The sequence below is a fragment of the Myxine glutinosa genome, chromosome 12 (assembly GCF_964187855.1).
Source record: "Myxine glutinosa chromosome 12, kmMyxGlut1.1, whole genome shotgun sequence".
Classification (NCBI taxonomy): domain Eukaryota; kingdom Metazoa; phylum Chordata; class Myxini; order Myxiniformes; family Myxinidae; genus Myxine; species Myxine glutinosa.
The window spans coordinates 78,545,989-78,572,502 of NC_136272.1; the positions used below are offsets into that span (position 1 = coordinate 78,545,989).

Consider the following 26,514-nt stretch of genomic DNA (forward strand, 5'->3'; position numbering starts at 1 on the left):
GAGGAAGGGTATGACAACTGAAGACGAGGTGGGATAAATCTGTGCATGAGAGAGAGCAATTTACTTTGAAAGAATTCCCAGGATGAGTTGATGTCAGAGGCGGTAGAGATGGGAGACCAGTCCAGATGATTGATGGCTGCTTGAAGACCGTGCCAGTTGGCCTGAGTGAAATGCCAGACTCGTCGACGCTGAGGAGGCTCTCTGAGAATGGTCAGAGAGATGTCCACTTTGACAAGCACATGATCAGATGAGCCGATTGGAGCAGAAGAAGAGCAGCAGACATTTTCAGGGAAGTTTGTCATAATCAAATCCAGAAGAGAAGATGCTCCGTTGACTGAGATCCGGGTCGGGAAATTGACAGATTGTGTCAGTCCCAGTGAGTCGCAGAAGTCCTTTGCTGAAGAGCCATGGCTGGTGAGAGAGGTACCCACACCCAGCCAACTGGCATGGTGACAATTGAAATCACCACATATGAGGAAGAGAGAGTTGGGATGGGTAGATAGAAGTTGGTCCATATTATCAGACAGCGAGATGTAGATGGACTCATCGCTGTTTGGTGGACGGTACAACACACATATGAACAAAAGGTGGGAGCGAAGGGGAAGCCGTAGCCAAAGGTATTCCTGGGGGTGAGGTGGAGAGAGGGCAGTGGAGGGCGAGTGAGGAATTGATTTTTTATAAAGATAGCAACCCCACCTCCAGGACGAGGCTCAGGTCTATCATACCGGAGGAGGGAGTAACCTGGGAGAGATACCAAGGCATCAGAGACATCATGAAGGAGGAAAGTTTCTGTTAAGCAGATCACATCTGGTTTGTCAGAAGCAACCTGTATGGAGAGATCAGTCAAGTTTGAGCGAAGGCCCCGGATGTTTGAGGTCCATACCGTTAATGAAGAGGAAGAGGAAGGGGGAGCATCGGGTTCAGAACAGGGGGGGGAGGGGTAGGATAAGATGTGGATGAGGAAGAAGAGGAAGGGAAAGCTGTTGAAGGTGTGTCAGAGATTTCAGAGATTTCAGAATAGCTTGGAGAAAGGGAAGAATGGGGTGGACAAAAGGTTTGATGGAGATTGGGTGAGGCACAGTGAGGTGTTATTTGAGGAGGGGGAAGAGCGAGGCAGAAGGTTGGGGGAGATGAAGGTGGAAGGGGGAAGAAGCAGGGAGGATGCTTTGAGGAGGGGTGAGAGGGGAGTCTAGGAGGGGAGGAGCGAGGGAGAGTCTCGGAGGGGAGGGGTGTGGGGGGAGTTTAGGAGGGAGGGGAGGGAAGGGGCAAGGGGGGAGATTTGAAAGGGATGGGTGATTGGGAGGATTTGGAGGGGAGGGGTGAGATTGGATTTTGAAAAGTGTACGATTCATGGGAAACGAACATTTTTTGCAAAATGAGTTTGAGACCTTCGAGTCAAAAATACGTTTGAGGACACTGAAGGAGGGGTGGAGTTCTGGATAGTTTAGGGAATGTTGAAAGGAGGAACTGTAAGAGATGGTATTATATATATTTTTTGGAATGAATAGATTTGGTGAGCAAGACGAAAGCATCCTTTTGTAGGAAAAGAAGAAAAGGGTGTTATAATATATGAGAGAAAATAGTTGTTCAGGGGAGAGATTATACATTTCTAACCACGTGATCGCGAACGAAGAACGAACGAACAAAAAAGAACAACAAATAAACGAATAAGACCTGGGAAGGAAATATTTTTTGGGGGGTTTTTATTTTTTTTGAGTAGAGATATTAAACAAGGAGGTATGGGGTGAACGACTGGGACGAAACAGAGAACGAAAATAAATGCAGCGCATTCGACGAATCGCTGAGAGAAAAACAAAACCACAAGGTCGGAGACGGTACGGTAGCCACAAGCCTACGAGTACTAGGCCTCAGAATACTCGATACGCATTTACCGACGATTGTGTATACATGTACGAAAAATTAGCACCGAAAATTTTCCAAAAGATACGCTATAGGTACATACACCGAAAGATAGATACAGTCTCGACAAAAACACAATTGAGAAGGATCACTTAGCTTCGAAAGCGTGAGCACATGGAACAGCTTCGAAAAGACGTGATCTCGCGAGATCTTCAACCTATATATGTAGGGTGCCCCTTTATATACTGAAACGCAAAAGAAACTTACCACCTTTGAAACCTTTAAATATCAACAATAACACTGCGTGTAGTAAATGTGTGAACTTATTTGTGGACAATAGTGTCCTCGCTGTCAGACAAAACGGTCACGGATGGTCACTTGAACCTTCAATGGTCACTTCATAGCACAGCTGTTGAACAGCTGTTTTGACTGTCAGTGATTAGCCAAGGGGTACGGGATGATTTTAATGAGCTGCACGTGATGTCTTGATGTTGGCTTTAAAAAGGCCAGTGCAAAATGGGCATTTCAATCAACATGCTACGATTGTCAAGGGATCAACGGCAGCGTGCCCTGGGCATGCTGCAAGGCGGACTGAGCTACCGTGAGGTGGCACGTCGCCTTGGCTGTTCACACCAGACGATATCGGCCCTGGTGGACAGAGACACCCTCCACAACTCTGCAGATGACAGACCTCGATCAGGGAGGCCAAGAGTCACCACTGCAAGGCAGGACAGGCAGATGGTAAGAAACTTACCACTTGTTTGGAATGTAATAAAATTGTAACAGTTCAAAATAAAACAAACCAACAATTGCTAATTGAAACATTGGCATTTTATTGATGACATGTCAAGTTTTTGACCAAGATACACCATCTCATCAGTTTGTTCTACAGTACAGAACAGCACAGGGTGTAATGTCAGTCCCCTTTCAATAGCGTGTGTGGCCACCATTGTTTTGGATACAGGCAGTGCATCGTCGGCGTATACTGCCTACCAGTCTTTGGATGGATTGCTGCTGGATTCTGTCCCACTCAGTCCTCAATGTCTGAAGCAGCTCTGCCCATGTCCTGGCCCTGCCAACTACGCGTCTCCCAAGCTCATCCCACAGGTGCTCTACGGGATTCAGGTCAGGGGAGAGCACAGGCCACTGCATGGTGTTGATGTTCTCGCCTTGGAGAAATGCAGTGGTAAAGCGAGCAGCATGGGGACGAGCGTTGTCATGCTGAAAGGTTCTCAGTTCTGGGTGGTCTAGCAGGAATGGCAGCAGATGAGGTCGCAGGATGTTATCCACATACCGCTGGGCGTTACGATTCCCATCCACAACCACCAGTGGCGTCCTGTACCGGCCTGATATGGTGGCCCACACCATCACACTTGGGCCACCCCACCTGTTGGCTTGACGCACGCAACAATCGGCATATCGCTCGCCAGTTCTTCTCCAGACACGCTCACGCCCATCAGGACTGTCCACACAGAACCTTGACTCATCGCTGAAAGCAACCTCGTTCCACTGCGCCAAGGTCCACCGCTGATGCTGCTGGCACCATCTCTGTCGGTTGCGGCGATGGGCAGCCGTCATCACGGGGCCTCTGTATGGTCTTCTGGCAGTCAGACCATAGTCATGCAGTCGTCTTCGTGCAGTATCATTGGAGATCCGTGGGTTTGCACGCCCCGGAGTTTCTGCCGCAGTGCGGGATGCTGGACGGAATCGATCCCGCAGGTGACTTCGGACCATCTGCCTGTCCTGCCTTGCAGTGGTGACTCTTGGCCTCCCTGATCGAGGTCTGTCATCTGCAGAGTTGTGGAGGGTGTCTGTCCACCAGGGCCGATATCGTCTGGTGTGAACAGCCAAGGCGACGTGCCACCTCACGGTAGCTCAGTCCGCCTTGCAGCATGCCCAGGGCACGCTGCCGTTGATCCCTTGACAATCGTGGCATGTTGATTGAAATGCCCATTTTGCACTGGCCTTTTTAAAGCCAATATCAAGACATCACGTGCAGCTCATTAAAATCATCCCATACCCCTTGGCTAATCACTGACAGTCAAAACAGCTGTTCAACAGCTGTGCTATGAAGTGACCATTGAAGGTTCAAGTGACCATCCGTGACAATTTTGTCTGACAGTGAGGACACTATTGTCCACAAATAAGTTCACACATTTACTACACGCAGTGTTATTGTTGATATTTAAAGGTTTCAAAGGTGGTAAGGTTCTTTTGCGTTTCAGTATATGAACTTTTCTCGAGAACTACTTGGTTCCTCCTAAGAACACAAGGGTAGTATAGCATGTACATGAGATTTTCAGAATGTCCTTTCTTTTCTATACTTTGCCACATGACACATGCCATACAAGCTAAAGGGGCCTTTTCTATGCCCCTTGCATTTTCCCCCAAGAATTGCATTTGGAGAGCTGCTACCAAAACAAGCATTCTGAGTATTGCGCTGCAATACATGTCCCCTACCCGGCAATCTGTCGTCCGGAAAACTGTTGGGGAAATTACCAAGGGTTATTTACCCACAGGTTCTGAATCGTTCCCAATCGCTAATTGCCTCAGGACGGGCTCACCTGTGATTCGCACTCGGGACTTCGATTTATACACCTTGCAGACATGTCAGCAGAAGCACGAGAAAATAAGTTGTCGATAAAGAACCTTTTGAGTCGCTAAATATCAGTAATTTATTATATTTTCCAGTTCACGATCAATGATCGATGTGTGTATATATATATATATATATATATATATGTTGCTCGGCTTGGCTCCGCCCCTCCCGAAAGCGTGCGCTGTCGCGCTTTTGACGTTCGCCAGACGAGGCTGAGGGCGTGCGGTGTGGCTTGAGGAGAACTCTAGAATAAACAAAGTGCCATAACTTTGTCAAAAATGATCGAAACGTCGTGAAGTTCGAACTTGATCTGTAACTTATCATGAGGAAACCATGTACCAAGGTTGAAATCATTGGCATTAAGGGTTTAGGAAAAAAGTCTAGAAAGCTGTTCTTTGCATGACGTGCGTGCAAACCTATAGTCCCCTCCGGTGTACACCGGTAGGGGACTAATAAAACCAGGAATTTCCATTTCGATTTTAAAATTTGAAGAGTCGGCAGACTCATAAAATGCAATTGGGGTGGCCTTATTGCATATACTAGGGCATGCCCGTACTATATATATATATCTAAAATTATATCCCCCCCCTCTATTTACATGAAATGGTTTGGTCCATGAAATGTTTTGGTCCATTCGCAACGCCAAAGCGAACGGCGAACGCTTTACATGAAATGGTTTGGTCCATGAAATGTTTTGGTCCATTCGCAACGCCAAAGCGAACGGCGAACGGCTTGCGAGTACAGTGACAATCCCCCCCCCCCCCCCCCCCTCTATTTACATGAAATGGTTTTAATTAGTTTTAAAACATAGTTTAACGCCAACATATGGCATGCCCGTACCCGTACTATCCGTAATGGCGCACGCTCTCACAGGAGCTCCGGAAGGTCGCATATCGCAGGAAAGCGAAAGAATCGCAAATTAGTTTTAATTAGTTTTAAAACATCGTTTAACGCCAACATAGCGCCAACATAGTTTGCCGACGGGAAATAAATGAATACGCTCTCAAATGTGCCATCCGAGGCAGAGTCTGTTCGCCACGTTCGGCACACGTGATAGCTCGCTGCTCTCTGATTGGTTGAATCGTTTTTTGGACATAGCTCGGTAACTACTTCTGCGATTAATTTAAAACCTTGAAAAGGCACATCCTCGGGTCCCCAGCAATATACCTGGCAAGTTTCAAGTATATCGGACCCGTGGTTGTCGAGAAACAGCGGTCACAGACAAACATACAAACATACAAACATACAAACAAACATACACACAGAGATTACTGGAATTATAGATAGATAATATCTAGATAGTTTGCAACACATTTAAGCCAAACGTTTTTGTTTTTCCCCACTCTTTCCTTGCCCAGTTTTGAGGTTCAGTGACTTGAACACAGGTGCCAAAGCTTACCTTTGCAGTCGAATTGATGACCTTATCAACACGTTTCCCTCTAAATCTTTCCTTCCACTCTTCAATCTGCCAACTCTCAATTTTATGGAACAATGGCACCACCTGGGAACAACATTCATTTGTACATCATTACAGTAAGCATGGCCATGTAGGTGGTTTACTTCATTGGAGATTACCAACAAAACAGTACAGATGCATCCCACCCAAAATGTGCCCTGGAGACAACCCTACCTGTCCAATTGCATGCCCTGGAGGTAGCCAACAAACAAAGTCGTCAGTGAGGACGTTGCAGGTAGATGGCACCTGGAGTTGCTTTTGGATTGTGCCACTTGTCTCGGGCATGAAAGGGGCAAGAAGCACTGACAGGAGGCATGCTACATTCACTGCCACCGCCGTAACAGTCTCTGCACGCATCCTGAGTGAACAATGTCAAGTTCTCGATCAACACAACTGCACGTTTTCTCGTACGCCATTGCTTCTTAAAATTCAGTCCAAGTTGTAAAATGGGCCCCATAATAAAGAGTGTGGCCCTGAATGGAATTCTCTCATCCTCTCTTCCTGTCCAGGCTGGAGTTCCTCAAGGCAGTGTTCTGTGCCCTGTTATTTCTGGTCTTCATCAATGATCTCTCAGACTCTGGAAAATCCTCTCTATCTCTTTGCTGATGACTCCACTCTCTGCCGCTCCATATCTCATCCCTCAGATCGGCCGTCTGCAGCCTCCTCACTCTCTGCAGACCTGGAAAAATCACAAACCGGTCAAACAAGTGGAACATGTCTTTCAATCCCGACAAATCTAACACTCTCACTTTGTCTCTCCGAAAAGACCGTCTGGAAAACCCTCCCATCTACTTTTTCAACAATCCTCTTGAAGATGTTCTGTCACTCAAGCTTTTGGGTCTCACAATCCGCCATGATCTTTCCTGGGAAAACCACATTTCCAAGCTGGCCTCCAAAGCCAGTCAGCGACTGGGCATCCTCCGTCATGCGAAGTCCTTCCTTGGCACACCTGAGCTCCTCACCACATACAAAGCTTTTATCTGCAGCTTGATGGAATACTGCTCTCCCTTCTGGGCTGGTGCTCCTGCCTCACACCTAGCTCGGATTCACGCTGTATAAATCAAAGCTTTCAGGATCATTGGAATTTCCCGCAATGAAGCTGATTCTAAGGGCTTTTCACTGACTCACCTCAGGCAGGTTGGTGGTCTTTCTGTCTTCTACCGACTCCTCTCCGGCCTAGCTCCCCCAGCTCTCTCTGTGCTCTGTCCCCCAAATATTCCTACAGGTCGCACAAGATCTGCCAGCAACCCTCTTCTGGTGAAACTGCCAAAATCAAAACTTTCTGCTCACCTTCACCTTTTCATTCCTCTTTTTCCCCTCCTCTGGAACAAACTCCCTCACTCTTCAATCCCACTCCTCCCTCCAGGTCTTTAAAACAGCTGTTCATCACCATCTCTTATCTTCCCTCATCCAAAACCTTGATCTTTTCTACCCCCGTTAATACACCCCAAATCCACCTCCTTCAATCTCCGACTTCATTCCTGAAATTCCTAGTAGTGTCAATTTGTTTTATACCGTGTACCCCTTCCCCTCGATTGTGACTCACTCCAATGTGTGTATATAGATTACCGATCTGATGGGCTTCCTTTGATGCGCTTCCATGGCTCATGTTGCTGTATGTACTGATTTCCAGCACGAGACAATAGCAGAATGCAACGCAGGCCTTCACGCAGCCTACACACACACACATACACAGTGTACATTCAAACTTCAAACAAATTAATCCTCAAGACTATTACACAATAAATCAACAGACTTGGGAAGGATGCCATCCTCATTGGCCTGCGGCATCGGTCCACGTGCAGCATACCTGGCCTTGTCCATATGCTGCAGGTACTGGTGCAGGAGGCGCGTAGTTTGTGCAAGGAATGTCACATCTTCGGTCGTGAGTTCAAGGCTCGGTACGTGTCCTCCAAAGAAACGAGTCACAAACATACCTGCCCTGTGTTATACAAGGCAAAATACCTAACGTTTGTTTGTGAGACATGATTGACAATTCTGTAATCATTTTTGAGTAAAAAATGGTGATCACAACGAACCCCAACTAGCATAGTACGTGTGAAACCAAATTCAGCTAAAAACCTGTAATAATTGCAGCATTTCACAATAAGCTAACACCCAGAATATCAGTCAAAATGTAATGAAGCCCGATCACCAGAACATTGTGTCCGGTACATGGCGGGAACAAACATTGGTTCCCCACAAGGGGGCGGGGGGGAAGGGGGGCAACAAACCAGTTTACCATTATGTTTCCAACTCGGAGATGGAACAATCCGGCAGAGTGAGAACCATCCATAATATGAAAATTGTGAAAACATGTAAATGTGTTGATAACAACAGAGAAGAAGAGACCACCTGTTGATGAAATTTCCGAGGTTATTAAGGAGCTCAGAGTTGTTCCGAAGCATAAAATCATCCCAAGAAAAAGTGGAATCTTGTCCTTCAGGCCGTACAGCTACAAGGTAGAACCGCCAGATGTCTGCCGCTATGCCGCTGGCCTGCACATTGTCACCAAAGATCCCAACACCACGGCTCTTGGAAAACTTGCCCTCCTCGTAGTTCAGGTACTCTGGAAGGAACGGAGAATCCCCATCAACCATTGAAACATCCTCTAGCTACTAAAAACACCTGCCGTCCCCAATACTACCACCACCATGCTACCAAGTCTGACCCTTGTTTTCCCAACACACAAATGGCAGAATCCGCTCCCCAGCCCCAGAAAATATCATGCTCCCCCAACCTCAAACCACACCAACAGTAACTCACCTCTTCATTGGGACAACACAACCTCCCAACACCGATAATGTAATGTGTGATTACCAGTTGCAATGAGGTGGTTGACGAAGGTGTAATCATCTCCAGTACCGAGCAGAGAGCAGGGGAAAACAACACTGTGAAACGGCACGTTGTCCTTTGCCATGAAGTTATACAGCTGCACCTACAATGTACAACAGCCGCAGTGGAGACAAATGGTTACAAAACTTGAAAAAACTATAATCGTACGTTTTTATTTTGAGGCTTTCACAAAAGCTGTACCAAGAACTGCACGTTGCTTTCACCTGTGAAGGTGAACGACGGTTGAGCATCGTAGAGGGCTCAGTAACATCTCTGATACTGTAGTTGTGACTTTGCCTTTATTTCCGCATCTGACCACCATGTCATTAGTCCCCTGCCGGTGTACACTGGAGGGGAATATAGGTTTGCACTCCGTCCCTCCGTCTGTCAATCTGTCCGTCAGTCCGTCACGCAAAGAACAGTTTTCCGGACTTTTTTTCTAAACTCTTAATGCTAATGATTTCAAACTTGGTACATGGTTTCCTCATAAGTTACAGATCAAGTTCCAACTTCACGACGTTTCGATCATTTTTGACAAAGTTATGGCACTTTGAACTTTGGTAATTTCCCCAACAGTTTTCCGGACGACAGACTGCCGGTAGGGGACATGTATTGCAGCGCAATACTCAGAATGCTTGTTCTTATTGTGACGTACCATACTCTGTTGCAGAGCATTGATGCTACCAAAGCAGTTTCTTGGCAAGGGTTGTTCTGGGTAGTTTGTCATCCATACCTCAGCAATAGTTGAGGCAGGAATTTGTCATTTGTTCATGGTGCCGGCGATAGCTTATCGACTCTTCGCGAAGGACACCGTGGGATCTTTAACATCCACCAACCAATGCCGGCATATGGGACGCCCAGTTTAACATCCATCCAAGGGACGGCACACACAATGATGAATCGCCCTGCCTGTGAAAAACCGAGATGACAGTTTGCATCTGGGTCGGGATTCAAACCCAAGCTAAACAGCCTAGAGGTGCATGTGCATACCGCTAGGCCATCCTGCCAGTGTCTGACTGGCCCAATATGATCGTTTGTTTTCCACGAGATATTCTTTCTAATCTATGGTCTACCGTGAGTAATGTCTTCTGTAAATGAAGAAACAGAAGAAAGAAAAAAATCTGAAAAACAATCGCATCTTAACATCCATTGAGCATTTCCACAAACAAACTTCAAAAAGCCCTTTATCTTTCATGTGTCCAATCAGCCCGACTCCACTCGCAAGGCCGGTTGGAAGACGCACCTGCCGAGGATTTTTCCACCATTCTTCCCAATGCTCGGTGTAATTGGCTGTGATGGAGAGGTAACCAATGGGAGCGTCAAACCACACGTAAAACACCTGAGAAAGAGCGGCTTTAAAAACCAGTGCATGGAAAATCATAAGGGTGATTTAGCAATTAAATACAACATCGCAATGATTTTACCTGCCAGTTTCTATTAAATGTTTTTTTTTAAAGACTAATCCGCAAATAAGAACCAGTCTTGGTGGTGTAATCGTTAAAGCATCTGCTCTGAATCTGCAGTGGTTCAAATCATGGTCGAATCATTCCAAATATTTGAAAATGGGACATTCTGCTTCCTTGCCTGATGCTCAGCATTTAAAAGGATAGAGCACGGACAAACCATAGGCTGGCAACTATTACACGGGCTTTGATGGGTCTCAGAGCATATATCTGTTGTTCCTTGTAAATAATTCAAAAATGTAAAAATGAAAGACTGGGAAAACAATTACAAAGGAGAAGTCCGATTTAAATACATTTTCAATTTCTAATCGATATAATCAATCACCAATGCATTATGGGATTCTCCATACTTTCAAAAACAAGGCCCTCAAAATCATTGGAATTTTCTGCGATGAAGCTGAATCTCTGGGCTGGTTACCCACATCGCAGACATGTCCATGGCCCCAGTTTTCTATTGTATCCTCTGCCTCTTCCTTTCCCAGTCCAGTATCTACCCCCTCCTCCAGGTTTTTGCCGGGCGCACGCGTTCTGCCAGTAACCCACTTCTGGTGGAACTCCCAAAATCCATGCTCACAGCTTACCTCCACTTATTTATTCCTTTTCTCACACCTGTCGAACCAACTTCCTCATTCTGTTCAATCTCATTCTTCCTTCCAGGGCTTCAAGATAGCTGTTCACTTTCTCCTCAACCCCCTCCATACTGATGATCTTTTCTACCCCAATTAACCCACCACAAGCCGAACCCCTTCCTTTCCAGGTTTTCCTTCACCCTCTTTGTCGTTTATCAAATGAAGGAGCAAAACATGTTTTTGAGGAGGAAAGTATCATTTCAATGTGACAGCATTGGCAAGTACACCTGCAATCAGCAGGAGCTTGTTACAGACGATAGTGCCTTCAGAAAGTATTCACACCCTTTGATTTTTTTTTTTCCACATTTTGTTGTGCTACAGCCTGAATTTAAAATGCATTAGATTGAGATTTTTTTGTCACATCTACACACCATATCCCATAATGTCAAAGTGGATGTTTTTTTGGAATTTTTTACAAAAGAATTAAAAATGAAAAGCGGAAATGTCTCGAGTCAATAAGTATTCAACCCCTTTGCTATGACACTCCAAATTGAGCTCAGGTGCATCCAATTTCCTTTGATCATCGTTGAGATGTCTCCAAACTTGAATGGAGTCCACCTGTGGCCAATTCAATTGATCGACATGATTTATAAAGAAACACACCTTTCTATATGAGGTCCCACGGTTAAGAGTGCATGTCAGAGCAGAAACTCTACCATGATGTCCAAGGAACTGTTGGTAGAACTCCGAGATAGAATTGTGAAGAGGCACAGATCTGGGGAAGGGTAAAAACATTTTATGGAGTGTTGAAAGCTCCCCAGAACACCATTGTTAGGAAATGGAAAGAATATGGAACTACCCACACTATTCCTACAACTGACCGTCCAACCAAATTGAGCAAATGGATAAGGACCTTGATCAGGGAGGTGAAAAATAACCCAATGATCACTCTGACCGAACGACAGAGTTACTTGGCTGAGATGGGAGAACCTGCCGGAAGGACAACATTCTTTGCAGCATTTCACAAATCTAGGGTTATGCGAGAGTGGCCGACAAAAGCCACTCCGAAGAAAACGGCACATGACAGCACACCTGGAGTTTGCAAAAATGCACCTAGAAGACTCTTTTGCCCGAATGCAAAGTGCTACGTCTGGTTGAAACTGAGCACAGCTCATCACCTTCCAACACCATCCATGCCATGAAGCATGGTGGTGACAGCATCATGCTATGGGGATGCTTTTCAGCAGCAGGGACTGAGAGACTTGTAAGGATTAGAGTAAACAATGAATGGAGCCAAATACAGACAAATCCTTCAGGAGAACCTGCTTCAGAATGAAAAAGACCTTTGACTGCGAAGAAGATTTACGTTCAAAAAAGACAATGACCCCAATCATACAGCCAAAGCAACACTAGAATGGCTTCAGAACAAGAATGTGAAAGTTCTTGAGTGGCCCAGCCAAATCCCAGACTTGAATCCCATTGAGAATCTGTGAACAGATTTGAAGATTGCTGTTCCCCGACACTCCCCATCCAACTTGACAGAGCTTGAGCAAATCTGCAAGAAAGAATGGGAGAAATTCCCCAAATCCAGATGTGCAAAGCTCCTACAGACATACCCAAGAAGGCTCAAAGCTGTAATTGCTGCCAAAGGCACTTCTTTGGGGTCTCAGGGGGTTGAATACTTATGTAAATTTGATATTTCTGTATATCATGCTTATTATTTGGTTTAAAAAAAATATTATATGGGGTATTATGGATGTGTCGATCGGTGACAAAAAATCTCAATTTAATCCATTTTAAATTCAGGCTGTAATACAACAATTTGTGAAAGTCAAGGGGTGTGAATACTTTCTGAAGGCACTGTAACCACAGAACCAGGCTGTGCTGCGTGCTCTGATTTTGTACATGTATCAAATCATCACACATGTGACAGCATGTACGCAATACATGATCAAAATGGAAAGAGAGAAATCTCTTTTTAAAGTGACAGGATTCAAACAATTTGTTAGGGTGGATAAATGCTTTCACAAAATAAATAGATCTACAACCGACAGTTCATCAATTTTCTTTTCAAAAGAAACGTCCATATTTCATGGTGCATTCCGTGTTTTAGCTCCTCCACGAGCCTCGACTTTGTACAAATAATAAATAGCCCAGAGTGGGCTGACGGTCATCTCTTGAGATTGTCGTTCAGACCACTGCTGATTTGGGTGGACAACCCTCCCACCCCCATTCTGGGAACCCCCCTGATCCACAATCGAAGACCGTGCGATCCTGCGGACCATCGAGTGGAATGGCTGTTTCAGGTTTCAGAGCAATCATTTGGTAAATATGGGATAAGTAGGGATCCGATGTTTCAGGGGTAACCCCTCTTAGATTCCCCCATGAACCGAAATCGAAAATCTAAGACAAAGCGACCTGTGGACCATCGAGTAGAATGGATGTATTGGGTTTCACAGCAATCGGTTGCTACATAAGGGACAAGTATGGATCCAAAATTTTGGGGGCGACCTCCGCTGGGATCCCCCATGATCTGAAATCGAAAAATCCAAGCCCGAGCGATTGTGTGGGCTTGTCTTAATATGTGAAGTCTCAGAACAATCAGCTGGGTGATAAGGGAAAAGTAGCAAAAATAGCAAATCGTTAACGGACGGACGACTGGACGGTCAGACAGACATCCGGACATCATGACCCATTTTATAACTTCATCTCTTCAAGAATTGAGATGACCTAAACAAGGTTAAATTGTTTTTGTTCCCCTTTTAACAAAGCAGGAACAGCTGTTGGCGTACTGCACATTAGGAGTTCATAAATCATCGATCACCGGTGTTTACGGACAACACTTGCAAGGCTTCAAGGTCCAGGCCCGACCCATTCCTCACCTTGTTCTCGTAGCCGGGCAGAGGGACAGGCGTACCCCACGAAAGGTCCCGCGTAACGCACCTCGGGCGAAGCCCGGATTTCAGCCAGGACCGTGTTATTTGTATCGCATTGAAAGTCCAATCCCCACTTCCCTGAGACTCCAACAACCAACTCTCCAGATTTTCTTCCAGCTGCATATGCGAGACAAGATGAGACAAACGAGAAAACGTTTTCACTTCTTTTCTTGCCATGAGAAAAGTCAAAGTTTTTCAACAATATCTCTTCAACACCCACCAACACTACCACCACATTAAACTACCTTTGCCCAAACATTCATATTCCAAATCCCTAAACACTGTTTTGTTCGTATGCAGTACAAGTCTGTGGGGTAACATCATTGGCTAAGGGCACGGCTATGTGACTGATGAAATGTCTGATGCTATGTGACTGATGAAATGTCTGATGCTATGTGACTAATGAAATGTCTGATGCTATGTGACTAATGAAATGTCTGATGCTATGTGACTGATGAAATGTCTGATGCTATGTGACTGATGAAATGTCTGATGCTATGTGACTGATGAAATGTCTGATGCTATGTGACTAATGAAATGTCTGATGCTATGTGACTGATGAAATGTCTGATGCTATGTGACTGATGAAATGTCTGATGCTATGTGACTGATGAAATGTCTGATGCTATGTGACTAATGAAATGTCTGATGCTATGTGACTAATGAAATGTCTGATGCTATGTGACTGATGAAATGTCCTCTGCTGGTTCGGGCAGGAGTTTATAATTTGTTCAGGGTGCTGGCGATAGCTCACACAGTCTTTGCGAAGGACACCGTAGGATCTTTAACGTCCACCATCAAATGCTGACAGACAGAAAGCAGTTTAACGTCCTTCCGAGGGACAGCACACACATTGATGAATCACCCTGCCTGTGAAACACCAGGATGACAGTTTATAGCTGGGTCAGGATTCGAACCCAGGCTAATCAGCCTCGAGGCGAGTGTGCGTACCTGTATGCCATCCTTTACCCCCACCCACCTCTCTAAACACTACATATCTATCTATAATTCCAGTAATCTCTGTGTGTTTGTTTGTACGTTTGTACGTTTGTACGTTTGTTTGTTTGTCTGTGACCGCTGTTTCTCGACAACCACGGGTCCGATATACTTTTAACTTGCCAGGTATATTGCTGGGGACCCGAGGATGTGCCTTTTCAAGGTTTCATATTAATCGGACAATTACTTACCGAGCTATGTCCAAAAAACGATTCAACCAATCAGAGAGCAGCGAACTATCGCGTGTGCCGAACGTGGCGGACACACACTGCCTCGGATGGCACATTTGAGAGCGTATTCATTTATTTCACGTTTGCAAACTATGTTGGCGCTATGTTGGCGTTAAACTATGTTTTAAAACTAATAAAAACCATTTCATGTAAATAGAGGGGGGGGGAGGGATTGTCACTGTACTCGCACGAGCAGATGGCGGAAGTGCCTGACCGCCAAGTGAAGTCCGAGCAACTCGCGGTCGAAGGTACTGTAACGGCGTTCGGGCGGGCGAAGCTGCCGGCTAAAGAACGTTGGCGTTAAACGATGTTTTAAAACTAATTTAAACCCCGGGGGGATTGTCACTGTACTCGCAAGCCGTTCGCCGTTCGCTTTGGCGTTGCGAATGGACCAAAACATTTCATGCACCAAACCATTTCATGTAAAGCGTTCGCCGTTCGCTTTGGCGTTGCGAATGGACCAAAACATTTCATGGACCAAACCATTTCATGTAAATAGAGGGGGGGATATAATTTTAGATATAGATATAGTACGGGCATGCCCTAGTACAATATAAAATCTCATATATTCACATATATATATATATGGCATTGGTTACCTTGGGCAGATCCAGGAACAGATGAGGGGAAGACAGAATCACTGGTGTTCTTCGACATATGCTGCACAGAGGGTCCTGGGTGCAATTGTGAAAAATATACAAACATTTTTTTTTTAATCAACATTAAAGCAGGTACAAATTCAAATCACTCGTCTATTTGGTAAAGCAACAGGTCAATGGTAAAAACATTATCTCGATGCACTTCCGACTGGTAGTCTTCCGCAAATTTGACACACTGGAAAGAAGATGGAATTGCAACAGTCTCGGGGAGGTGGTTCTTCAAATCGGAGAAAAGAGCAATAAAAGAGTGGAGGTGTGCAGTAAACCTGCATTTTAGGAGTTTAATGAGGAAGGTGGTAATGGAGGAACATGCATGGCCTGGAGGAGCTGTGGAGGGCTGAGAAAGCAGTAGAAGACATGAGAATAACAGGCCTTGTGCTCTGGCTCAATATGCGAGGGAGGGGGAGGGGGAGTGTTAAGAGCTTTAGATTCCAACAAATCCAGGAGAGAAGAAGCAGAGGCACCAGCTCATATGGGAGAGCAGCACTCCATTGACACACCAAGAAAGGCCTTATAGATTGTGGGTAGTTCTGCATTTTAAGGACTTGGGACGATGGAGGATGACGAGTCTGCGGTTGGATTTTGAGGCAAGCTTTGACATGTGGTCAACATAGGAGAGGTCATAACTGATGGTGAGGCCAAGAAGTTCCAGAGAGGTCGTTTATGGATATGACCAACAAGTATATGATGCCGTCTTGGGGCACACCAGCCACAAATTGAAGAGGAGAGAATTCCATTGATAACAACTGGTTAACTGAGTGAAAGAAGTCAAAGGCAGATATGGAGGAAGGCAGCAAACATGGCAAGCAAAGCAGGATGCCAGACTGCGTCCAATGCCCGATATGTATCTTGGGAGAGGGTCCTGACCTCTTATTTGAGATTTAGGACATCCGACCATTGTTGGGAGAAAGGCAGCAGCACATCCTTGTCCTATATTTACGAGTCCTGCTTGCCGACTACCCTTGCGCACATTGTTCCAGCGGACCAGAATGACATTAATAATTCGATATAAATAAAGTCTCTCTCTTACCAGCGGCAAGTTCGTGGGAAGGTTAAGATTCACTCTCCCACCGGCAGCAGGTTGGTGGACACTATTTAATACAACATTACGTCTGGCCTTCCTCCTGTCTTTTCTGACCTCTGCCCTCCGCAAACAACTCCATGTCACACACGTTCCTCGAGAAACCCTCGGACTGCTCACCCTCCCCAAGTCCGAGCTAGTTGCCCACCTGCATTCATTCATTCGTCCCTTTATTCTCTGGATTGTAGAATCCTCTCTGTGTGTCCATTAACTCGTCCTTTTCGTTTGGGTCATTCCAACGCGCTACCCATCACTATCTCCTGCACCCACCCATGATCTCTTCTGCACAAGCTAATTTGTTTATATCCTGTTAATCTCTGTATTTGTTAAGATACATTGTGTCCAAGTCATGATTCACTCTCCGTCGGTGAACCTGGTGTTGGCTTAGCGGTTAGGGTGCCGGCTTGGGATCCTAGGATCCTGGGTTCGAATCCCGGTCGATCGCTGAATTAACGCCTGGGGGTTGACTCAGCCTGTCATCCTTCCGAGATCGGCAAATTGAGTAACAGCTTGCTGGGATGAATGATCACGGTGTGTACCCCGATTCAGAATAGGTACACCGTATCCCTGCGCATCATAAGAGGCGACCAAGGGTTGGCGTCAGGAAGGGCATCCGGCCATAAAAACATTGCCTCAAACAGGGAACCATGATTGTCATGGGGCCCGCAAGGCTAACCCCCGCTCTAGTGGGGAAAATGGCCTTAAAACGATCATTCATTCATTTTTTCTCCATCGGTGGATCCACAGAAATTGTCAGAGTAAATACCTTTTTGTATTGTTGGCTCATGGAAGAGCAAGGTGATAGAGAGTACAAGGCAACACACTGGCAGTGGAAAACGTGCAGACACAAAAAGGGGATGAACGGACATGAAGTGGGAAATAGGAAAGAAAACACACAACCTGGGAAGAGGGCCTGGTGTTGGCGTATTGGTAAGGTGGCTGGCTTGAGATCTTAAGAGTCCTGAGTTTGAACCCACGCCATGTCGTTCGTTGTCTTAACACCAGGTGGGTCGACTCAACCCGTCATCCTTCTGAGGTCGGCAAAATGAGTACCAGATGACTGGTTATAGAGAGTCATTGCATCAGTGGCTGCTGCGCCCCCAGAAAATGATGCAACCAGCAGCCACAGGCTGCAGACGAACCACTAGGGGAAAGTTAACACAAAAATTAAATATCGTGGATAGGGATATACGTTAGAGGATGGGCTGAGGCGTCGGTGCACTGCCAACCTGAAGCAATGGAAGCAAGAGAGGTTTTGAAGAGACTGAAGGAGGTTTCAATAATGGAAGAGGTGAAGAACTAGAGGTTCCAGGGAACCTGAACTCAACTGGTCTATATCAATATGGTCACAATATGCATAATAGAACCACAAACTATATAGTTTATATGTGCTAAAGAGGTACAGTAACGTTGAAGGTATCTCATGTTTAAACAGGAAACTAGAAAAAATTGAGGTTTAAGTGAGGCATGAAAAATAAAACTACAATTACTTTTCTCAGATTTCAGACTTGAATTTATTTAGAAAGACTTGATCAATAGACATGTATGGTCTTGAATCAAGATATGTTGAATATTTCAATAGATGTGTTCAACAGGGTTTAAGTATTCATTCATCAAATCCCCACCTCCTCACATACACACACACAGTCATTATTCATTGAATTGGACTCAAGTGACATTACAACTTAGTCATTTTCCTTTAGTCTTAGTCAAATTGATTTTTCAATATGGCCGCCCTGCCGCGACCATTTTTGGGCGTGCAATGCCCAAATGCAATCCCAAACTAGTTTATGTCTTAAAGATGCTGCATAACATGTTTCATCAAATTTAATCAATATTTGTGACTTTTAGAGCGTAGACGTCGAATTGTTTACAGACGACAGACAGACGGACGACGGACACCGGGTGTCGACAAAAACTCAGCTGGACATAGTCCAGTTGAGTTAACAAATGAGCGGAGGTGAACAGTAACCTTGGAATTTGGGAATTTCACAAAGATATCAATTACTGGATAAAACGTATGTGACCCAAAGGAATGGAGGGATGAAAGAGCAGATGGAACAAAACTTGGAGAGGTGATAGACAACCTGTTTGTAATCAGAGATCTAAGCAAATTTGAATGCAGTGAATGCGTAAAAATAACCCATTGTCAGGTTTGGTGAATTCGTCATGTGACCATTGTCAGGTGGTTATCACATCATCGATTGGCCAATACACACTGTGTGGATTACCTCCACAGCATTCACCCACATCACAATCATTTCATCCCCTTGTTGTCTGTTGCACGAGAATGAAAATGGAAAAACAATAGCTCAGTGGCTCACAAACAAGGCTAACCCCCACTCTAGCAGGGAGAAAATGGCCTTTAAATGCATGTTGTTGTTGTTGTTGATGTCAGTGGCTCACAAAAATAACCAACGTGGCAACCACGTGTTTTTAAACACGAGTTTCGGTGAGCATTTGTGAGATCCCCCCTCGCACAAATGACCGTGCCACATTCTCCTTTTCTCATTCACAGGAAACGTTGCACTTCCGGTATGCTAGAAAATATCACGCCCAAGCTATGCATCACTTCCGCTTTGTTGTGTCAGCTCATAGTTACCGTTTATCACTTCTGGGCTTTCCTTCCACCCTATCTCCTTCTTCCTCTGGACCCTTGCTTGATGTACAAAGATCATCGGTTCAGAAAAAAGAAAAATTCCAATTTTTCCCACCATATACAGTCGTGGCCAAAAATATTGGCACCCCTGCACTTTTTAAAAATAGCTCACAATTTTCTCTAAAAATAAGTTGAAATTAACAAAAGCATTTGGTCTCCACAATTCTTTATTTCACTGTTAACATTACAGAACCTTTGTTTTTGATTCAGAACTTAATATATCCTTTTAATTCAGGAAATATAAATAAATGGCTGACAAAATTATTGACACCCTAGACTTAATATTTGGTAGCACAGCCTTTGGACAAATTAACTGCAGTGAAGAGCTTCCTATAGCCATGGATGAGCTTCCTACACCTCTCTACTGGCAGTTTGACCCACTCTTCTTGTGCAAACTTCTCCATTTCTCCCAGATTTGAAGGGTGCCTTCTCCCAACTGCTGTTTTCAGATCTCCCCACAGGTGTTCAATGAGATTTAGATCTGGACTCATTGCTGGCCACTTCAGAACAGTCCAGCGTTTTGTCTTGAACCATCCACATGACATTCTCCCAGAAGGAATTTGGCTTGTTCAGGTGTGTTTTGGAAAACTCGAGTCAGGCTTTCTCAGCAGTGGGGTCTTTCTGGGTATCCTACTTATATAACCCCCTTTCACTGATTTGGCGACGGATGGTGTGAATTGAAACTGTTGTACCTTGTGTCTGAAAGTCAGCTTGAATCTGTTTGGCAGTTGATCGAGGTGCTGATCTCTCCACCATTCGAACAATCCTTCGCTGCAATCTTCGATCAAGTTTTCTCTTGCGGCCATGTCCAGGGAGGTTGGCTACAGTGCCATGGGCCTTAAACTTCCTGATAAAATTGCGTACGGTGGACACAGGAACATCAAGGTGTCTGGAGATGGACGTGTAGCCTTGAGATTGTCCATGTTTGGCTACAATCTTGTGTCTGACCTCCTCAGACAATTCTCTGGTTTTCTTTCTTTTCTCAATGCTCATTGTGGAACACATAGTGACACAAAACAGCAGAATGACTCATTTTCTCTATTCAAACTGGTTGAATGCGTGATTTTAATATTGCAGGCACCTGCAACTCACCACAGGTGAGTTCAATTCCAAAGTAAAGGAGAATCACCGACTTAAAATCTAATTATTTCTAACAACTTCCAAAAGGTGCCAATAATATTTTCCAGGCCATTTTAGGATTTTAGGATGTGTGGAATAAGCTAAGATTTTGTAATTTTTTCAGCTTTTCTTGTTTTGTTCCACTGCAAACCAAAGAAATACAAATGTGGATACCAAAAGATTTTTTATTTCACCAATTTTCTGGAAGAAATGGTGCATTATTTGAAAAAAGTGCAAGGGTGCCAATATTTTTGGCCACGACTGTATGGTTGAAGAAAACCCTTTACCTTCAGTTCAGTGGCATTGATGAGTTTTCCACACTTGTCACACTGGTCCCCACGGGCGTCAATGTAGCCGCACAGGGGGCACGTTCCCTCGACGAAGCGATCGGCGAGAAAGCGAACGCAATGTTCACAATGCAACTGTTCCACCGTCTGTCGCAGCAGGAACCCGCGCTTCTCCAACTTCCAAAAGATATCCTGGGCGATCCTGAATAAATCGTATCCTTAGGGATCGTGTCAGTTCGGACAAAGGGCAGCCTGCTCTATAATAAACCAAAAAAAAACAATTATTCAGCAAACTCACCCATGTTATCAAAATAATTACATGTTTCTGCTACACTGCACCACACGACAAATCATGCGATTTGTCCACAGGTGCAAACCCTTTGACATGCAAATTTGGAGGAAAAAATAATAACTTCACCCAACATATGAAGATTCCTGAGCCTGCTTGGTTTTCAATCTTCTTTTTAACAGAACATAAAGTGCAAAATTATTGATTTTGATCATCAATGGAATGGATGAGTCAACAGTATCATAATGCACCACAAACAAAACCTATGTTATATTGTCCATCTCATTTGTACAGTCTGGATTGTGTGGTCACATGACGATATGATATGACCTCGGCAAAGTATAAAATGTCTTACTCATCCGTAACGTGCTCCATTGCTTTGGAAGGAGAGGAGGGCATATATACATATACTCATACATACAAGCTGTATACCAAAACAAAGCTCTGCCAACCCGATAAATGCAGCACAACATTAAACGCCATGTGCGTGTGCGTGCAGCTTCATCCCCGACCTGGTTAAGCAGGTCACACTCGAATTTGTTTCAAAGACTGGGGATTTTAAGAAGTGAAGACCACGGATTTTTAGACTAAGTATTCTAACAAACTCAAGTGTGGCCTGCTTAAGCCATCTGGGTTGGTGGTGGAATGGTACGCAGGCGCACATGGCGTTTAATGCTGTGTTGCATTTATCGGGTCAGAAGGGCTTTGTTTTGGCTTATTATTACGCTTGACTGCAATCCCACCTGATGGGCAGTGAGGCCAAGACAAGGTGATACTGTGGCAGACGGTTCATGCAGCTGAGGCTGTTATTGGACATGATATATTGATATGTGCCTCACTGCTCCGTCAATCTAGCTGCTTGGAGGTTTAATATATATCATTAAAAAAAAACTTTGACTTGACTGTCCTTGACTGTCACCCCACCCAAACAAGTCCCACACATGATGTGTGATGTGTGTGTCTGTGTCTGTGTCTTCACCATCTGAAGATTACTTGTTATCTGTCCAAGACTCCCATTATTTTATCCTTCAACCCTGTTGTTGGTGCACCTCCCCCAACCCCCACCCCTCCCTCTCCTCTCTCTACTGTTCCATTTTGGTCTGTTGCTTCCTGATCCATTCAGTATTCTAACTCTTTCATGAGACTTGACTTTGTAAACAACAACAAAAAATTTACATGCAATGTGGCTAAAGTGTTCTCGGATGATAATTGCAGGTATCATTCCTGTGTGATGTTTTTCTGTTTTTGCAAGGACGCTAAGTTTACCGTTGCCAATTCAGAGTCCATAAATGTGTTAACTGTAGCATAAGGGGGCTAAAGGTCAAAACTGTGGCAGATTCCAACATGCCACGTTCAACATGCATGTTCATTCCCGTTCAACACGATAAACACTCCGTCATTTTGCTTTCATGTACCATGGACTAAAAAAAGAGCTTTGCGCATAGACTTGTCATACAACGAACCACGAACATGAGAATAAACGGCGATTTGTAAGTGGGATACAAACCTTGGGAGAGAACATCATGGAGCAAATTTTACAGTGGAAATTATATTCAACCAAAATTCCCAATTCTCCATTCATAATTTGATTCCACCAACCCCTCTTTCCCCCTCCCAACCCCTCTTTCCCCCTCCCTACCCCTCCTTCCCCCTCCCAACCCCTCTTTCCCCCTCCCAACCCCACTCCCCTCCCCCCGACCCACCCCCCCCCCCCCCCCAAAGCCTTCCAATTGTTTTAAACTAGGGCATGCCCGTACTATATCTATATCTAAAATTATATCCCCCCCCCTCTATTTATATGAAATGGTTTGGTCCAAAGCGAACGGCTTGCGAGTACGGTGACAATCCCCCCCCCCTCTATTTACATGAAATGGTTTGGTCCAAAGCGAACGGCTTGCGGAGTTTGGTAAAGAAATCGCCATAGCTCGGTAACTACTTCTCCGATTAATATGAAACCTTGAATTGGGACAATGTTTTTATGTTTTTAATTGAATTACTATCCGTAATGGCGCACGCTCTCACAGGAGCTCCGGAAGGTCGCATATCGCAGTTACGATGAATCGCAAAATAGTTTTAATTAGTTTTAAAACATAGTTTAACGGCAACATAGTTTGCCAACGTGAAATAAATGAATACGCTCTCAAATGTGCCGTCCGAGGCAGAGTCTGTTCGCCACGTTCGGCACACGTGATAGCTCGCTGCTCTCTGATTGGTTGAATCGTTTTTTGGACATAGCTCGGTAACTACTTGTCCGATTAATATGAAACCTTGAAAAGGCACATCCTCAGGTCCCCAGCAATATACCTGGCAAGTTTCAAGTATATCGGACCGGTAGTTGTCGAGAAACAGCGGTCGCATACACACAGACAGAGATTACTGGCATTATAGATAGATGATATCTAACAAAAGAGAAATCATCTAAACTTAAACTCAACTCCATCAAACCTTACTTGGTATGCAAAGGTGTGGTTGTGCGTCCAAAGAAGTCAAAACTAATGTTGAACCACCGGTAGATGCCAGCATGTAGGAAGTGATATTTATCACATATTTCACGAGGGCTCAGGCCGTCTGCCAGGGCCTTGGTTTCCGTGGCCGTACCATACTCATCGGTACCACACACGAACAGTGTATTCCAGTTGCGAAGCCGCGAGTACCTGCACGAACAGCACGGAAGATCCTCACACTGGAAAACACTCGTTTTGCCAAAGCGACTCGCACCACATTCCCTGCAAAAGCGCACCTGGAGAAGACGTCTGCACTGAGCACACAGCCGATAATGTTTCCCAAGTGAGGGACGTTGTTCACATAAGGAAGGGCGCTCGTCACCAGCACGTTTTCTTCACCTCGCCGAGGCAAACTAAAAGATCGGCATTTCATGTCAGTTCATGAACTTCCGTAACAAGGATCATGTGAAAGATGCGTGACCATGCCATCGAGCGTCAGTGTGAGGCTGCTTAATAGGAAGAATCATACGAACATAGGGTGTTCAATTGGCTTAGGCTGGGGCTGCTTCTCTCGGAAATGCAGGAAAACGTCTCTTGTTCTTGTCATCTCTTCCTTGGTGACTGCTGACTCCAGACAGTCTCCAACCTGGATGAGAAAACAAAAATCACATCTCAGGAAGTGCCAGTCCGAAGGACATGTGTGGTGAACAGCCGATTAGTGACACCGAAGCACCCAAGAGACGTCACGTCTTTAACAGCCACTCACGGACAAGAAATTGCTACCTCCGCAGACATTACTGGCAAAAGTAACGAAGGTGCAATTTACAGCTTCAACACGTGATTTTGTTTTTGTTTTTCCACAGAAGAAATGAAAGTGAAACATTTGATAATAGTCAGATCTCGTAACAAGTTTTTGAAATGAACAATTTAACTTGGAAATGTACTACTTCTTCTTTTGTATGCAGCACAAGGCTGCATCCTGGGAGCAAGGTAGCATCCTGCATGGTAGCATCATGTAGATTAGGCCTCTGTACATTAGGGCATTAATTTGGAATATGACTAATGGTGCCGGCGATAGCTCGCCTACTCTTCGAAGGACACTGAAGGATCTTTAACGGCCATCAACTAATCCCGGCAGATGAGACGCCGAGTATGATGTCCATGCGAGGGATGGCACACGTTAATGAATCACCCTCCCTGTGAAACATCCGGATGACAGTCTATAGCCGGGTAGGGGTATATTGTAGCGGCTACCGCTGGGTTTTCACAATCGCCTTGCACCTATCAAGGACGCGGAGCGATCACCATGCCGGGCTCGTCCAGGACGCCCGGGCAGGCCCGCGCTCAACTTGCCAGGCCTCGGTCGGGACGCCCGGGCAGGCTCGCCCGGGCATGCCCGGGCAGGCTCGCCCTCAACTTGCCAGGCCGCAGCCAGGACGCTGGGCCACGCCCCCTCTCGCCTTTCCTGGGCAAACGCTCCGGGATAATATGTATATATATTGCTGCCCGATAAACGGGCTTTTCAGAGTGCCTGAGTGTTTGGTTTGACTAAAGCAACTCGGATGAATTCCAGCTTTTTGTCGCGTCCATTCTTCCGATCGACGTGGGAGCCCCAGCTCCTTCATTGGTAACCTACCGACATGGACACGGCAGTCGCCCTTAAACTGCCTACCTTCTGGGAGGCTCACGCGGCGGTTTGGTTCGCACAGGCGGATTCCCTGTTCGCCCTGCGAGGCATCACGGCCGACGACACCCGCTTCCACCATGTGGTAGCAGCGCTCGGTTCGGCCACCGCGGCCCGCGCCCTGAGCCTCCTCGAGAGCCCGCCAGCCGCTGACAAATACGGCGCGATTAAGAAGCTTCTCCTCGACGCTTTCGCCCTCCCATCGGCGGAACGCGCACGGCGCCTGCTCGACCTGCCCGAGCTCGGCGACACGCGCCCTTCCGAGCGAATGGACTACATGCTTTCACTGCTCGGCGAGCACTCTCCGGCATTCCTGTTCCGGGAGCTGTTCCTCTGTCAGCTGCCTAACCCGGTACGCCTCGACCCAGCCAAGCTCGCCGTGGCGAAGGCCGAATTTGACGCGTTGGAGCACCTCGGCATCGTGCGGCGCTCCGATAGCGCGTGGGCCTCGCCACTGCACATCGTGCCAAAGCCGGGGGGTGGATGGCGCCCGTGTGGCGACTACCGCCGTCTCAATGACGCTACCACCCCCGACAGGTACCCGATCCCGCATATCCAAGACTTCTCCGCCCGTCTGGTGGGACGGGTCATTTTTTCGAAAATTGATCTCATACGGGGATATCACCAGGTACCTGTCAGGGCGGCCGACGTCCCTAAAACGGCAGTCATCACGCCGTTCGGCTTATTCAAATTCTTGCGGATGCCGTTTGGTCTCAAGAACGCGGCTCAGGCGTTCCAGCGCTTGATGGACGGCGTGCTGCGTGACCTGCCGTTCCTTTTCGTTTACCTGGACGACATCCTCGTCGCCAGCACGTCCCGGGCCGAGCACCTCCTCCACCTCCGAACACTGTTCGGGTGCCTCAGCGAGCACGGCCTCATCGTCAACCCGGCCAAATGCCACTTCGGCACGACGGCCGTTGATTTTTTGGGCCACCACATCACCAAGAACGGGGCCGTGCCGCTGCCAACCAAGGTCGAGGCCATCACCACATTCCCGCGTCCCCGCACCATAAAGGCCCTGCAGGAATTCCTGGGAATGGTGAATTTTTATCACCGCTTCGTGCCCCGCGCTGCTCAACTCATGCGGCCCCTCTACGAAGCCCTCCGGGGCAAGCCGGCCAAGCACGACATCGCCTGGTCCGCAGCAATGGATGCGGCCTTCCAAAGCTCAAAGCGGGCCCTCACCGACGCAACACTGCTCGCTCACCCGGTGCTCAACGCTCCCATCGCCCTCACCACGGATGCCTCCGACTATGCGGTGGGCGCCGTACATGAGCAATGGGTGAACGGGGTTTGGCAGCCACTCGCTTTTTTCAGCCGGCAGCTCCGGCCGAACGAGCTCAAATAC

The 26,514-nt window shown here is 46.1% G+C and overlaps 1 protein-coding gene across 1 annotated transcript in view; it reads right to left on the reverse strand.

Annotated features, from left to right (window-relative positions):
• MARS1 (methionyl-tRNA synthetase 1) overlaps positions 1–26,514 on the reverse strand; it is a 63,931-nt gene that overhangs the window by 2,862 nt on the left and 34,555 nt on the right. The window contains exons 8-20 of the mRNA XM_078766046.1: positions 24,016–24,128; positions 23,779–23,895; positions 23,489–23,692; positions 20,750–20,951; positions 15,544–15,618; positions 13,665–13,835; positions 9,994–10,089; positions 8,736–8,853; positions 8,271–8,484; positions 7,726–7,857; positions 7,485–7,589; positions 6,090–6,273; positions 5,859–5,960 (exon numbers count right to left, since the gene is read on the reverse strand). Of these exons, the coding sequence (XP_078622172.1) occupies positions 5,859–5,960; positions 6,090–6,273; positions 7,485–7,589; positions 7,726–7,857; positions 8,271–8,484; positions 8,736–8,853; positions 9,994–10,089; positions 13,665–13,835; positions 15,544–15,618; positions 20,750–20,951; positions 23,489–23,692; positions 23,779–23,895; positions 24,016–24,128 (1,833 nt within the window). The remainder of the gene's footprint in view (positions 1–5,858; positions 5,961–6,089; positions 6,274–7,484; positions 7,590–7,725; positions 7,858–8,270; positions 8,485–8,735; positions 8,854–9,993; positions 10,090–13,664; positions 13,836–15,543; positions 15,619–20,749; positions 20,952–23,488; positions 23,693–23,778; positions 23,896–24,015; positions 24,129–26,514) is intronic.